Source organism: Haliotis asinina, chromosome 1 (genome assembly GCF_037392515.1).
Source record: "Haliotis asinina isolate JCU_RB_2024 chromosome 1, JCU_Hal_asi_v2, whole genome shotgun sequence".
Lineage (NCBI taxonomy): Eukaryota > Metazoa > Mollusca > Gastropoda > Lepetellida > Haliotidae > Haliotis > Haliotis asinina.
In genome coordinates, this window is record NC_090280.1 from 58,574,129 (window position 1) to 58,590,950 (window position 16,822).

A 16,822-nucleotide genomic window follows, 5' to 3' on the forward strand; every position below is an offset into this window, starting at 1 on the left:
TACTCTTTCTTTGCTCATTTCCAGTGACTGCTCTGTATCTACGGCTCATTATTTATCTGTTGTATGACACTCGATTACTTTCCATAATCACATCCATGATTCGACGTTCACAGCCTGGGGGTGTTTGTCGAGGCGGATTGAATGAGTGGGTTTGTAGATCCCTCATCTGATGTTTATAACAGTTTATTGCCACACGGATTAGCACCGAGACAATATGTCAGACTCTGATTTGTCTTACTGAGTCCGTTTGACATTTCAGAGGATATAACAAACTAGCATTACTGACAAAATCCATTCTGCTCTGATTTCTTTACATTTACAGTTGTCATTCGGTATGTGACATGTCAAACACATTTCTATTTATGTAATCCTGGATCGTACACCATGACATTTTGAACGTTCCCGCAAGGTGCAAAATGTATTTTTCCATATACAACAACAAAACTTGGCGTTTCATCATTTATTACAAACTTACAAAATTCGCATATTTTGTATTTGAACATATTCGTTTGAGGTCTTTCGAAGTAATTGGTCGTCATATTCAGCATGGTTAGGCTTCTTTGTTCATTCCAAGGTTTTGGCACATTTGGTGTCATCACTAATGATGTTGGTATAATGTTTCCGGAGTTGTCCCTATTGCGCCCGATGGAATATATTGGGATTCGCATCCCAACTGAGTAGGTCAATGCTCATGATATTGATCACTGGATTGTCTGGTCCAGACTCAATTACTTTCCGACCAGGTTAATTGTGTGTGCGGCTTTAAATAACATACAAACAAACAAAGGAGTTATAATATTAATAATTAATAATTCGTTTACACAGCGTTTAGTATACATCTGACTTGCTGCTCACAGGACGATGTAATCACAATCTGATTATTATAACCTCGGATAACCCAAGATGCCTCTAACGCGCTAGAAGGTTATAGTCACGTGAGTTATCCCACCGGGTACCCATTGTCTCATAGGGTCCACCTAATAATACACCAGATCATTTGTGCATTGATACTTGTCAATAGTCATTGATATGTCGTGATTATTGATTGGTTCTACATTAGTTCTCTACGCAACAATGTCCAGGTAAACTTGTGGTTTTCACCTTGGGAATCTACATAACTGCAAATCTGACTAAACAATAAATAATTCTACCTCATGCATTGATATTATCCAAAAACCTGGTTTGGATTGGTACTACACATGAAAATGAAATACTAAATCACAGCATAATTGCTGCGAAGAGACATATTCACATATGCAGCATTACAAATATGCTTCCATATTTAACTTTACAGATATAAACTATGAAAGAAATATTTTTTGTGGAAAAATCATATGTCAGCAAAAAATAAATAAAACTTATCATTTCAATCACAAATGGAGCCTTCTCTCCATTGTTCTTAGACGACTCTAAAATGTATTAATCTGCGTGTCACATTATCTATACATTAATATCAATTTAATTTAATGCATTTAATTTATATGCATGTCTATGACTAGATTAATGTAATGGCATCTTACCTGCACACCATGTAACTGTATTATAACAACTTGGAAATCTATATAGAATAATGTGTAACATTATCATAAACGAAAATATCTGCCTGCTTTAAGTTAACAACACGATCAGTCAATTATAATCAGATTTACCCACCAACTTTGACGTTTGTTGGTATAATGAGGTATTGGACATACATTTGTGACATTTAAGAGAGTTTGGGGATATTGGTGACGTTTTCTTCCGTTTTTATTGTAAATCTGTCTCTGGGTTTGTGTCAGAAGATATCGACACAGCAACTCTCGTAGATGAAAAGGACGGCCTTCTTTCATTTACAATTCGACGAACCACGGCTTGTAACTTCCCTTTTCTGCAGCCGGGAACTGAATATCACAAAAAGACGAGATAATTTGATAAGATCATCATTCAGTCATCATCATCATCATCATCATCATCATCATCATCATCATCATCATCATCATCATCATCAGTAGTAGTACTGGCAGCAGTAGCAGTAGTAGCAGCAGCAGCAGTAGTAGTAGTAGTAGCAGTAGCAGTAGCAGTAGCAATAGTAGAAGTATCATAGAGAGTTATATAGAGCACATGTCCATGTAACAAACAGGTGTTGGTCTATTTCAGTCGTTCACTGAATGTGAATCTCAGCGGCCTATAGCGTTACCAGCCTCAACTCCTTGGGGTGTATTTAACATGTAGCTCTATGGTAGTAGTGGTAGTGGTAGTGGTAGTGGTAGTGGTAGTGGTAGTGGTAGTGGTAGTAGTAGTAGTGGTGGTGGTGGTATGTGTAGTAACAGCAGCAGCAGTAGTAGCAGCAGCAGTGTGGTTGCAGTAGTAACAGATGTAGTAAATATATTGTAGCAGTCGTGGTTCCAATAGCAGTGATAATCGTGGTTGCAGTAGCAAGACGAGTAGGAACTATTGAGTGAGTGACACGAGTTTTACGCCAACTTTAGCAGAGCAATATTCTATCAGCATGGGGACGCCAGAAATATGCTTCACACATTGTGCTCTTGTGGAAATCGCACCTGGGTTTCGAACACTTTAACCTTTGCGGATTGTGGTGTGAAGGATACAATATTCAGAATGGGAGTTTGGACTGATCTGGAGGTTTTTAGGCCATCAGGAATATTCGGCGTTGTCTGACCAAGCGTTCTTGCCTTAAACGCCACTTTCTTTATACCATGCACCTTGAGTTAAATAAAACAAAGCCGGCAGCCGTAGCGCTACGAAAGCGTTGTGAAACGGGGCCTAAGATTCTCGGCCTTGGCCTAATATGAAGCGTTGACCATTCTTTCAGTTAAATGAATATTATCATCACTGTCTCTATTGCTGTAATCAATATCACATGACACTGTGTGTGTACTGCCAATCTCTTTTGCACTGTTAATACCTTCGTAGTGCTTTGGGGCGGTGTGACAACCTTGTGGTTAAATTATTTGCTCGTCACGCCGAAGACCAATGGTCAATTTTTCCACATGGGTACAATGTGTAAAGGCCATTCTGGTGTACTGCCGCAAAATCACTTAGTGGTGTTTTGTGGTGAATTGTGACCCGAGTCAGTTTTAGAATACACTTGTTTACGGTGCAAAATATCTGCTTGGTTTTACACAAGTTTTCTTATGTATAGATTTCATACGTAACCAAGGAATCAGCACTTAACATTCAAACAACCATATGCCAGTCAGTTGAATTAAACGTATGTCGGTATCGTTTGATCGCAGAAGACAGGCAGCTTGCCGTTTTAACATACAAACGTGAAGATCCGGGTTAGAACGGGTCTTCAGTATGCCATGCTTGTCGTAAGAGGCGACTAACGGTATCGGTTGGCAAAAGACATGCAACATGCCTTATTAACGTACAACGGTAAAGATCAGGGTTAGAACTGGTCTTTAGCAACATACATGCATGCTTGACGGGAGAGGCGACTAACGGGAATGCATATAGGTTGCCGTATTAACGCACACCCGTAAAGATCTGCGTCAGAATGGATCATCAGCAATCCATTGTTGTGGGGGCGACTAACGGGCTTGTTTGGTCAAGCTCGCTTACATGGTTGACACGTCACCGCATCCCACTCTCTTAGTTCGATGCTATGCTTTTGATCACTGGATTGTCTGGCTGTTGCGTGATTATTTAAAGACCAATGTCATACAGCGGGAATATTGCTGATTGTGGTATTAAACAACAAATTACAACAGCCGTATTTCATGATAATACTATACTAAAACGTATATGAAGTCTAGTTGTATCTCGTTTCACGGAACGATGTCTACAAGAACTCGTCTCACCTGTTCAGTAAATCTGTCCTTACACGCCATCCTGATCTTCTCGGGCGTGGCTGGACTGTCCAGCCGGAAGTCCCCGGTCACCCCCTCGTCCTTTCTTGCTGACTTGATGGCGTTCTTCAGGGCGAAGAACACCGATGAAGCCAGGAACAGCGGTGGCTCACCTATACCCTATGACATAATAACAGTTTGTGGAATCAGTCATTTCCTTGCGGTCGGCAGTTTCCTTTATTAGTTTCTTTTAGTGCTCATGATATTCATCACTGGGTAGTTACCAAAAGCATTATGTTGATTAATTCAATGTACTTGTCCTCAGTATTATGGTTTGCTGTATCCCCGTAAAGTAGACCATAGATTCTTTAGGAATCTAACCTTTGAGGAGTACACAGCACGGGGGTTGCCACTGTCTTTAAGCAGCGTCACGTTGAACTTGACAGGGATGTTCCTAAAACCAGGAATCTTGTACGTTCCCGGGCCACGTGTAAGAATAGAGCCTGACGGATTCATCTTGTGTTGTTCCAGGCAGTACAAGCCATAACCCTGGAACAATGAAGCATGAGCTGGACTAAAGTTAATGGGTGAGAGGATGAGTATGATTTTACGACGCTTTAGCAATATCCCAGCAGGACCACGGTGGGTGACACCAGAAATAGGCTTGACACTTCGTACCTGTGTTTTCGGCGTGGTGAGCGGGCGATTTGACCGCGAGGCAGCACCGCCTCCCTCGATATACAGCTGATAGCAATAAGTGGTGAATCTCGATTGTTTTTCATGCTGCTTCAGCATTACGTAAACAATAGGAATAAGCTGCTAAAAAGGGCGATTGTGCTATTATATGAATAACATGTCAATCACTATGAAATGTTTAGTGATGACAGATGGAGTTCCTTCGAAAGGACCCGTCAGAAACACATGCAAATGCAAGTCAGTTTGCCACCTTAGAAAACATGGGAATTCGGTCAAAAGATTAAAAAAACTGGACATAAGCTTTGTTTCTGACGCCCGAATGTTGGAAATGTCCCGTAGATGGCGAACATGACTCGTAGGAGCTTGACTGAAACACACAAAGCGATCCATGACGGAGCACCTTTACAATACAGCACCACAACTTCTCCTGATGACGTTAGGGTAAAGGTAACGTAGCCTACCTGAACCCTAACCCTAACCCTAACCCTAACCTAATCCTTATCACCCACAATTACGTAAGAGAGTATTACGACGTGTTTTGAATGAAGTTTTTAAAAAGGGATGGGACAAGGGTTTGCATTAACAAACCTGCATAAAGGCGCCCTCGATTTGTCCAATGTCTATTGCAGGATTCAAGCTCTTCCCAACATCCATGACTATGTCAGTTTGTAGCACCTGAAAGAATACATCACAGCCATATTATATAAAACACGCTTGTTTCTTTCATGTTTTCTTCCATTCCACACTCAAGCACTAGTCCAGCTATATGGCGATCTGTAAATAATCGAGTTTTAACCAGTCACTTCAGTGATCAATACCATGAGATGAGATGCAATTGACACGAGATGTCAACCGAGTCAGAGTGCCTAACCAACCGATCCTGTTAGTCGCTCCTAACGACATGCTTGGCTTACTGAAGACTAATTCCGACTTGAGTGTTCATGGGTTTATGTTTTATATGAATCGTGTGTCCTCTGTACATGCAATAGATAGATAGTTTACATAAAATCGTATCTGAATGTCCATCTTTTACACAAGCGCAATTAACAGTAAACGTTATTTAAACCGTCAGTCATTGGGACTGAAGAAATAAGAAATAATCCGGTTAAGACAATACGCCGGATTATACAGCTGATGATAAATAGACAAACCACGGATGGGCCTGAGATTTTATGACAGTGTTGACAACTTGCTGGATTGGACAGATGCTGGTTTTGAATGAATTCCCCTTGCATGTATTATCACTGTTATTACTATTGACTGTTGATTTATTGATATACGTACATGACGTTTTTTGCTTTCACTTAACTTTCACGTTTTGCTTGTTTGATCCAGTTAACCGCACGTCTCGCTATCCGGACGATTTTCGAGTGGAACCAAAACGTCCGAATAAACGTGGTTCGACTGCATTAACTTCAATCAAAACTTTTAAAGATTTTTTAAAGATTTTTACCCGTGATAATACCCGTTAAACTGTATGACTGACATTTGTTATAGTGAGGCAGGATGTGCGAACCTGTACATGGCTTCCACTTTAGTTGTTACGAAGAACAATCAACTCATAATCACGATGTTATTCGCTATAAAAAGACTTCGATACTTCGGCATTTGCTGAACCATCCTGTTTGTAGTGGGATGGAAAGTTTTGATTCACATAGACTTAGTTTGTGAAGATGGTTGTGAAGAAGTTGTTATTTCAAGTAAAAGCTTATTATTTATTAAAGTATTTTCTTCTCTCTGAGATTCAATTTCGTTGCTTTATTCGTACATGATGTGAGATAGTATACAAACTCGCCTGATGATCGCCGGTGAGACAGTCTATTTCGACCTCCGAGCAGGCCACGCCACACGTGAAGTAGTTAAACATTCTTCCTTTGTTTGTTACTGGATCGTGGTCCAACCCTTCAATTCTAAACGATAAAATGTAGAGAATATATCCTATATTAGTCTGGTATCGGAAAAAACATATCGACATGCCCAATTTGAATACAAACTAGTTTCTTTGTAATGAAATATAATCAGCAGTATTTAGGTGAACCAGACCACCAATAGTAAGTAAGTAAACAAACAAACAAACAAATAAATAAATAAATAACAAGGTTTATCATTACTGCTTTAATTTTGTTATTGAAATTTAGAATTTATTTTCAGTAAATACTTAAATAATCAGTCTGGGAAGGTTTTACTGTTGACTTACTTGTTTTAAAACCGAATTCACGATTTCAATTTATAACGGTAAGACGAAATTGTTGTTTATGTTGAAGGACTATCTGAAGTGATGATACCTATAATGTCCCGCTGCTGAGAGGTGAACTCTGTCCAAGTACGCAGCTTTGACCTGTGAAACCATGTTGTGATAAGTCAATACAAACAGAAAATACACGACTTGATATAAGAACTCGTGGAATATGATCTTGCAAACAAACACCATGCTGCATGCGGCACTGATAATTCGCACTGTTATTCTCAAGTATTCCGCTTATATTCACACATTCTCACCCAGTCCTCGAATGTTCCTTTTGGTCTGGCCTGTCTGTATGGGTTCAGCCTCTTCGCCAGGATCTCACAGGCGTTCTGTTGAACATTAAACCCTTTATGAAACAGATTAACTGACGCTTCATTTGTAAGGTTTCTGAATTAACTGAACTTAAAAACATCGTAAACATATCCACGTAGTCTGTGTGCAGACTATAAATGTTTCCGGTTTAGATGTATCGGGAACATGAAAGAACATTATGTGATGAAAGGTGTAACAGCTAATTTTGTTTTCATCATATTTGCTTTGTTTTGTCTCATGTTTGCTTTTGTTTGTTTCATATTCCTTTTGCTTTTGTTTGTCTTATGTTTGCTTGTGTTTGTTTTATGCTCCTTTTGATCATGTCTGTTTTATGTATCGAAGCTTTTGTTTCATATTTTGTTTGGTTTGTTTTATGTGTGCTTCAACTTGTTTCACGCTTGCTTTTGTTTGTTTCATCCTTGCTTTTGCTTGTTTCGTGTTTGCTTTTGCTTGTTTCATGTACATGTATACTTTGGTTTCATTGTTTAATTCAATACTCGTCTCATAGACGTTCCTGACAACGATGGTGGGTTTTATTTCATTCTGTATGATAATATATCCTTTGTGGATGTATATATGATACTTACACTATTCATTCACTTGGCACATGCACATAATCTAAGTATATATTCTAATTGATGACTCTGTACAACCTGCACGGCACCACCGTTTAGGTCCGAGCCCGTACTGGCTGCAGTCGCACATGTCATGTGGATTTTGTCAGTGCACGTGTCGTTGATGTACACTTGGGAAGCAGAGATTCCAAGGGCCCGGCTGGCAACCTGAAACACACAACCAAATAAAGTGGCACAATCATAGAATGCGGTCATCAGGTCCATGGAGGAGTAAGAATACACCACAAAATGTCGTGTCTATTACAATAATGAAGTTGACCAGAATAATCCAGAAATTTCTTGCCTTTAACAGTGATAATATATGTAATTGTCTGTATTGCAATCTAGATTAAGATGTACATTAACCTGTATCATCTTTGTGTGTAGTCCTTGTCCCATCTCTGTCCCACAGTGGGACACCAGCACCGACCCGTCCATATAGGCCGTCACCAGAGCACATGCCTATAACAAAACATATTCTTCTGAATCAACTATCCCAAGTAGAAAATATCGTCTCATTTGCACAATTTTTATAATGCTTCATACTGTGGCTAGTGTGTCACATCGTGTATTGTACTTTCATATTTTGTGCAGGGTTTCGTTTTCCTAAGTGTTTAGGATACATGTAGTGTTTCATTTTCTGGTTATGTTTGATGTGCAGTGTTTTATGCAATATTTATTGTTTGGATTTAGTGCGATGTATCAAACGTTGTGTAGAGTTTTAAAGTGTGCAATGTTTCGGGCCGTTTGGTGTTGTTATATTCCTATTTCATTCTCCGTAAAATGTTGCATAACACACTCTTTATACTGTTTTATATTGTGTAGGTTTGAAATCAGCGTGTTTCACAATTTGCAGAGAGTTTAATCGATGAAGAGTCGCATGCCTTCTGTATTGATCATGGTGTAATGTTTGATACATTATGCTACTGGTAAACACATATAAGATGATCCACGACCTGACAAATGACCCCAATTTGCATACTTGGGAAAGCCCCACAGAACGATCCACTTGAAACAAGAGGGAGACAGGTTGTCTGATAAATATCGAAATCTGTTTAACAGTATTGAGACAGGTGTAAAACAGTAGCGAGGCAGGTGTTACACAGTAGCGAGACGGGTGTTAATCAGCAGCGGTGTTGATTTCATGTCACGGTTAGCATATATTGCACGTGCATAATCGTCAAGCTACCTGTAGCAGCCAAGTGTACTAGCCCAATTCGTTGTACCGCCTCTCTTGTCACAAATGCGTTTAGTGCGCAGGATCATCTAATATGTGTCTAGCAGTATTTGTCATACATTGTGCATTACTGCAAGATCTGTGTAATGTTTCGAACTCTGTAAGGTTAACGGTTCTCTGTTTTTCATACGCTATACAATGTTTCATACTTTGTGGAGTGCTTCATGCTCAGCGAAATGTTTCATATTTTGTGGAGTGCTTCATGCTCAGCGAAATGTTTCATATTTTGTGAAGTGTTTCATACTTTGTGGAGTGCTTCATGCTCAGCGAAATGTTTCATATTTTGTGAAGTGTTTCATACTTTGTGGAGTGCTTCATGCTCAGCGAAATGTTTCATATTTTGTGAAGTGTTTCATACTTTGTGGAGTGCTTCATGCTCAGCGAAATGTTTCATATTTTGTGAAGTGTTTCATACTTTGCGTTGTGTTTCATTCTTCGCGATATGTTCCATAATTTGTGACGTGTTTCCTACTTTGCAAAATGTTTCATACTTGTGAAGTGTTCCATACTCTGTTCACAGCTTATCTGCGTTTTCATACGTCGAGTAGTGTTTCACACGCTAAATAGTGTTTCACACATTTGCAATGTATTTCACGGTCATGTATTCATTACGTGTCTTACTTACTCACAAACTGAACAGTGTTTCATGCGATATGTATTGCTACATGATATAAGACTATTATTAGTGTGCTTCGCTTCCCTATGTTTCATATATCGTGTTGTGTTATATAAGCTGGGCATTACGCCAACGTTTCGACCTCTGAGCATTCGGACGTGAACCAAACCTATGAAAACAGAAACAATTCCCGAAGTTGGGTGAGTGAGTTTAGTTTTACGCCGCACTTCGCAATATTCCAGCAATATGGTGACGGTCGGTAAATAATCGTGTATCGACCAGACAATCCAGTGACCAAGTCAGCGAGCCTGACCACCCGATCCTGCTAGTCGCCTCTTACATCAAGCAGAGTCACCATTTATGGCAAACATGGGTTACTGAAGGCCTATTCTACCCCGGACCTTCACGGGTATCAAAAGTTGGGAATCGTTCATGTTGACACAATCTGTATAAAATATGTATGCCATTTAAGTGTTTACCAAAGTGATCCTAATATCAGTGGCGAAATAACTGTTCTCCCGTAAACTCTCTGTCTGACCTGAAGACCTGAAATGTGTCTATCCCGAATGGCCAGGAAATATTTAATTTTTTTGCCTTGCTATATACAACTCAGCCAACTTACATTTATTACCCGTTTCAGTCGTATCCCAGCTTGAGAAAACTGATGTTCTCTAGTGACTTTTAATTGCATCTAGCGTCGATAGCTAGTAATTTCTAAAAGCAATTGTACACAATGCCAATATATGGTGACAGACCTGATTATAGAAATTTACTGACTTCGGATAGGAAAGGCAGTATTTGGTTGGGATAAAAGCAATGCCTCTCTTCTTCCATCGATGACACCTGAGAACATAATGTGTAATTACATAACCTGATTTGAAAACTCGATTTCCTCAACTGAGCAGTATTCAAGATAAATCAGTGATTGTCAGCTTGAGTGAGCCAGTTTGATTTTACACCGCTTTCAGCAATATTCCAGCAATATCACGTTGGCAGATACCAGAACTGGGCTTTACACATTGTACCCATGTGGGGAATGGAATTAAGCTACCCCATCGGTTACTGTCAGCATGATGTGGAGGTCATCCTCAGATTACTGTTGTAATTGTCATAGAATATTTAAGGCGCACATATGCATGCTACTAGTGCTTGCTCATGGTGCTGGTATTTCCCCCCTCTTTCATTGGATGTTACCTCAACGGCACTTTGTATTATGAATTTCACCTCCCTTGGGAAGTGAAGTCTTGCTGACTGTAGGCACACCGAGACGTTGGTTTCAAACATCCATTCCGAGCACAGTGGACTTAGAAAAGCCATTAAAGTGAAACCGAGAGAACCTACGATTGCTGGTGCCCTGTTCAGAGAGTTCTGACTCACCTGTTGAATTCCTCCACTTCCTTCTCCCTGTTCAGGTACTGAGACTGCACCATGCACTCTTCCCACAGCTTCCTGATATTAGCATCCTCAACCACCTGCCCATAATAGGTCAGATCCCCCTCATGGTACAGGTTCAGATGACGCACCTACACGAACACATGTCGTGGATCAAATGTACCCATTTTTGTTCTTTTGTTCAACGCCTCACATACAATATTTGACCATCTGTATACTTTCTGCGTTTTCCATCTCCTACCCGCCCTGATTTGTCATTCAGACATAAAATGATAGATTTGTTTGTTTTAACTGTTCCCATCGCTGTGGAAATTTACACCCGATTGTGATAAAAACACGCAATCTACACACTCACACAAAGACTGGCCATGGGCTTCGTCTTTTGGTGTTTGTATTTATTTCCGAACAACTGAGACGCGACATATGATTCAAATATGCATAGTCTATTACTAAGTTATTGGAATTTTATAAAAAGTATAAAAATTAAGCTTGCAATAAAAATAACCGGGACTGGAGATGAGAAACACATAACACATCCTATCTATTTACAGTACGACGGTGTCGGTAGCAATCGATTCGGGTCAAACGGAATAATGATTGATATCAAGAGCAGCGAACACTGCCTAGGGAGTAGAATGATTTGCAGCTATCAGGCCTGACCACCTGCACTGATTCCACAGCTTGGAAGGCAAGATGCCCATGCATAGTCAAATGTTCGTCCTTAACCAAGGAATTGCATTTGGAGCATTTAATCGTGGAATTGTATGACTGACACTTGTTATAGTTAGGCAGGATGGGCGAACCGGTACATGTCTTCCAGTAACCAGTTCATATTGTTTCCCCCAATATTTTATCTTTCATAGAAACCGACCTAGGTAAAACTGAATGGGTTGAAGAAACGTGGATAAAAGAACCAGGACCGTCGTCCTACCAGTGGCTACTTTAGGGGTGAGCCACACTCAGCAATATTCCAGCTATATTGCAGCGGTCAGTAAATAATCGAGTCTGGACGTGTCCAGTGATCAACAACATGAGCATCGATCCGAGCAACTGGGAACCGATGACATATGTCAGCCAAGTCAGCGAGCCTGACCACCCGATCCCGCTAGTCGCCTCTTACGACAAGCAGACTACTCTAGGAGGTCACTAAATGAAGTATATTGATATACCTCATGCTGTGCTTTTCCGACTGTGTCAGCGATGGCACCCATCAATGTCTCGCCGACAAGCATGGCCTGTGGACTCCCGAATCCCCTGAAAGCAGTGGCTGATGGGATATTGGTCTTGCATTTGTACCCTACGGCCCGGACGTTGGGGACGTTGTAAGCGTTTTCCACTGTCAGCACGGCACGTGATACAACCTTGTTGACAAGAAGAATGAGTGAGTGAGGTTTTGAGCACACTTTAAGCAATATTCAAATATGACTTCCAGGAACAAGAGAAATGGGCTTCATACACTGTGACCATGTAGGGAATGGTACAGGAGCTCTGGCGTGACCAGCGAACGCTTTAAAAACTGGGCCACTCTACCCACCCGCTGACAAAGCCTACGTGTGATGTCATTTTGGCAAAAGAGTCGGATTTACTATGACAATACGATTACGAGTGATCAAGAAGTCTAATTTTGCTGTGCAGATTTTCGTCACCTGTGCACGCCAGGAACATATGCCTCAAAGTTCGAATCCCATTTTGACACGATTATATTTCGAGGTTCTTTTTCCAACATACACATGTTATACATTCTCATATCTTTCCCCAAGGTCGTAAACGCTAAGGGCATTACTTCGGGCTTCCCTCCCACATCAACTCCTGATATAAGGAAAATATTGTTAAAAGAGGCAAACTGCCACCTCGTGTGTATTATGCAGGGTCAAAGCTGGACAGTGATGTGTGACAGTGTTATTCATTGTGTAAATGTTCCAAATCTATGACATTGCATACCAGCAGTGGGGTGGGGGTAGCAACGGTGTCGGATAAGTATATATTTGGTGTGCTACATTTAGCACAGTTCTGGGAGTTACTCCAGCATACTACGACCATTTGGAAAATCGATCGCAATTTCCGGTATGGCTAAAATAGCATGACCTAAAAGTATTATCACAATTTGATAATGATACGAGTAACTATCAGCTTAGATTTCATATGGCTATGGAACCAGTGTCGTATGCATGGCTGCGTTAGAATAAGAATTTCGAAAGTCATTCCCTCACTTACCCCCTGTGAGAGATCCAGCGAACATCCACAGTTTGCAAACAGCTTCACATCCAGGGCATGAAGGCGCCCTGAGGAACTGAATCCAACCTAATCATATCGAAGCAACCATTTAGAATACATAATCACATTTTTGCCACTCACTGAAATAAATCAAGTTTGCTGCACTCGTTTAGACTTTCGGGACCAAGAACATTCGACACGTAAAATCACTTTGAGTTACTTCAAAAAGGCAGCGCCCGGTCTACATTTTACTGATCAATCTTTTGTATCGTTTCCTTAATGCTGATACACAGGCACGGGAAAAACAAGAAAATTCCTTCACCACCTTTCTTCAATATTAGATTAAACATGGAAGAGTATTCACGTGTATCTGTATTGGCGTGACCTGTACAACTGACCCTTAACCAGCAACAGAGGGTATATGTATATGTTTATCTTACATCACACATGAATGTCCCTTTCTGATTGGCTAAACGCTATTCTATTATTTTCAATGTACCCCGCTTACAGGCGATGTATTATTTTCAATGTACACCGCTGGGAATTCCGAAGTCTTCTGGTGCTTCATGGTAGCACTCTTTGATCTCGAATAACATTGAATCACGCATCAAGTACGGAAATTACCGATGTTTTGCGATTGAAAATCGATGGAAGGGAGATAACTCTAAATCCGTTTACCTTGTGTCGTCTTCAAAATGGCGATTCGCCTCGCATTCAACAGAAGTGCTTCAAACAGTTCAAAATTAAAATTCAGGTGTTCGGAAAGATAAATACGTTGTTCACTGGTCATTCGGGGTCCATGGGCCCTCGCGGGTACATCAGCCCATGGCCCCCTCGCGACCAGTGAACAACTTATAATATTTTGTGTAAAAGAATTTATGAATGTCAGAGATGGATCAACTATTTACCGACGACATGTAAATCCCCTAAGCCACGTGGTTGATAGAATGAACACCAACAGCTGGCAACACGTCATTTGGTGGGTGTTTCTTGTTTTTTGTGATTGCAGTATGGTCCTTGCCGTGCCCTATAATTCCACATGTTTCGCGAGTACGTGCGCGCGCGTGCTGCATGTGGGTTTGGATGATTCGTGAAGAGGTGTCAGTGCCCTCGACAATAGTATGTGCCTAGGGCATTATGTTACTCCTTTAGAGAAGATATTGTTCGTTTCTTAAATTACAGTTAGCCCTAAAGATTTCAAGTGTCCGACACACTTTACTTGAACAATGTAATACAAATTCATACTTTTCCAAATATTGCATAAAGTGTTATGCAACAGATGAATATGTTGTACCTTATAGCGGGCAAGGAAAGCATGTCTTCCTCCCATCAGTGCGATGTCTTCGTCTCTGTCCAGCATGCAACGAACTGGTCTGTTGACTCTGGAACAAGACAATAATGGTTGTGAGATGCAGCGAAAAGTTCTATGAGCACCTACCTGATCTCTGTCACCAGTTAGTATCAACTATGGATTTTCCGACTCCGAGTTGTCAAGATCTCTGATATCGCTGGCGTTTGTTTGTTCACCACCACATTTACCCCGGTGAGACATTGACCAACCCGTTTTCCTGACACAAATGACTTTTGCTAACAGCTGTGTACCATACACAGCAGTATTTAGATTCAGGTAACGGAACTCGCCACGTTTGGATGTATAACGACCATCCTTTGGTGGCTGAATGCAGATCCAGACTGAAAATTTTCCAGCACATTTGGCTCGAGACATTCTTGGATGCAAGATTATGGGGGACAAGCGGGATATGCATTGGATCAAGAATGGCAAAAGCAGCAGCCAGACGTATCTCATGTATCAGTAAACACAAAAAAGAGCGTAGGTTGCTGAAGATCAATCCTGAAACAGGTGTAATTAGTCACATACTTTGCAGCGGCGACGGCGACAGGCAGGACGAGAAATGACGTCATGGTTTCCTTCCCCCCAAAGCCACCGCCTGAAAATGATTATGATCATTAAAAGAACACTGGACAATGTCCAAAATATAAAGTCTTCTAGAAATGGGTTAACTGTACAATTCAGTCGAAGGACTTCGACTTCAACGTCTCAAATTTAGATTAACATTCGGAGCACCTTTAGACTACAGTACCACTTCTCATGAGGACGTTAGGGTTAGATTAATCCTTACCCTAACAAACCCTAATCCTAACCCTATAATAACCCTGATCACCTACAATTACGTAAGAGAGCATTATGACGTGTTCTTAAAGTTTGTGGTGCTGTATTATGAATGTAGGCCCAACATTCTCCAGTAATTTGATACACCCGTTTTGTTATACCGTAAACTTTTCGATACAATTTTGCGTAAAGCAAATGCGATTAATATGACATGTGACATTCAGCGATCAATAGACATACTAGGTCATCTCTGTTTTGAACCTATAAAATCCAGGTTGAATATAATGTGGTTGTTATAATCGTTACACACTGAAAACAGTTAAACATAAATCCGCTAACCATGTGATAAAGTCACCTTTATGCTTAGTATGTGGATGTGTGTGTTGTTCACTCCACACTCAGCATATATATCTATATGACAGAGATAATGAATTGCAAAATCTGGTCCGAGTGTTTGATTTTGGTTTTACGCTTCTTTCAGCAAAAGCCTAGCAATTCCGTGCCGGGGGACAGCAGAAATGAGCTTTACACATCATACCCTGTGGGAATTGCATCCGGGCCTTCGGCGTGACGAGCGAACGTTATAACCACTAGGTTACCACAATGGCAGAAAACTCTGGTCAGAACAACCCAGTGATTGATGTCATGAGCATCGAACCGCACCATCGGAAAGTTTTAAGAACATCAACCAAGTGACTTTGTTTGGCTTCCCGATTCGTCAAGACGAATCCGGAGAGTTGCATAGCATGAGATCAGATCATAGTTACTATGATCATCTATGCCCTTCGCAATGTGGCACAGATATACATAAGTGTGTTAACTATCTTACCTATACGTTTAACCCTGGAAACTATTCTGTTTGCCGGTACCCCAAGCGCAGCTGCAACCTGATGCTGAAAAAGCCATTTTGTATCTAATAACTAGGAGCTTGTATCTGAGAGCATTACCAGCGAATAGTTACACGTGTTATTCTGTATTCTGATTTCAGGTGTCAGTTTTATAAGGACGTGTTAACGATAAAACATTCCTTTCTACCTAGCTATTCTCGAAACGTTCGTAGCCCTACGAACGTCTTAAGCCCATTCTTAACACATTGGCTACGGTCAAAGGGAAGAATTCTTAGGGCTACGAACGTTTCGAGAATAAGGGCCCTGGTGAATGATGCTGTTACCTGAAAGTGAAACAAAATTTATATCACAGTATGTTTTTATCTGTTTCTCCGTCTCTCTAAAGTTCTGTCTGTTGTTTAACGTGTTATTAGTGCATGTATAAGACAATTATATAGCACATTTATCCATGCAACTAGTGCTTACTCAAGGCGCTGCTATTTCATCATATAACGTATAAGATTTTAGCACAGATGTAGAGCAATGTGGGTGAGTGTGTTCTAAGGCCGACTTTTGTAATATTCCAGCAATATCACGGCAGGGGACACCAGAAACGGACTTCACACAAATTTCAGCTATCTTAGGAACTGAATCTGGATCTTCGGCCTGACGAACGAACCCTTAACCACAGGCTACCCAACCAAACCAGTCTATGAAAGGCCGTTCTGATTTGTAATTAATTACTTG

At 40.6% G+C, this 16,822-nt stretch overlaps 1 protein-coding gene across 1 annotated transcript in view; it reads right to left on the reverse strand.

Annotated features, from left to right (window-relative positions):
- Nucleotides 1-445: 445 nt before the first annotated feature.
- Nucleotides 446-16,822, reverse strand: part of LOC137281468 (xanthine dehydrogenase/oxidase-like) — a 42,832-nt gene continuing 26,455 nt past the window's right edge. Inside the window, exons 21-36 of the mRNA XM_067812715.1 lie at nt 16,078-16,141; nt 14,997-15,066; nt 14,412-14,499; nt 13,118-13,204; nt 12,073-12,264; nt 10,889-11,034; nt 10,267-10,354; nt 8,025-8,120; nt 7,698-7,826; nt 6,987-7,061; nt 6,773-6,825; nt 6,283-6,397; nt 5,076-5,162; nt 4,173-4,340; nt 3,804-3,971; nt 446-1,880 (exon numbers count right to left, since the gene is read on the reverse strand). Coding sequence (XP_067668816.1) covers nt 1,830-1,880; nt 3,804-3,971; nt 4,173-4,340; nt 5,076-5,162; nt 6,283-6,397; nt 6,773-6,825; nt 6,987-7,061; nt 7,698-7,826; nt 8,025-8,120; nt 10,267-10,354; nt 10,889-11,034; nt 12,073-12,264; nt 13,118-13,204; nt 14,412-14,499; nt 14,997-15,066; nt 16,078-16,141 — 1,677 coding nt within the window. The 3' untranslated portion in view covers nt 446-1,829. The remainder of the gene's footprint in view (nt 1,881-3,803; nt 3,972-4,172; nt 4,341-5,075; nt 5,163-6,282; nt 6,398-6,772; nt 6,826-6,986; nt 7,062-7,697; nt 7,827-8,024; nt 8,121-10,266; nt 10,355-10,888; nt 11,035-12,072; nt 12,265-13,117; nt 13,205-14,411; nt 14,500-14,996; nt 15,067-16,077; nt 16,142-16,822) is intronic.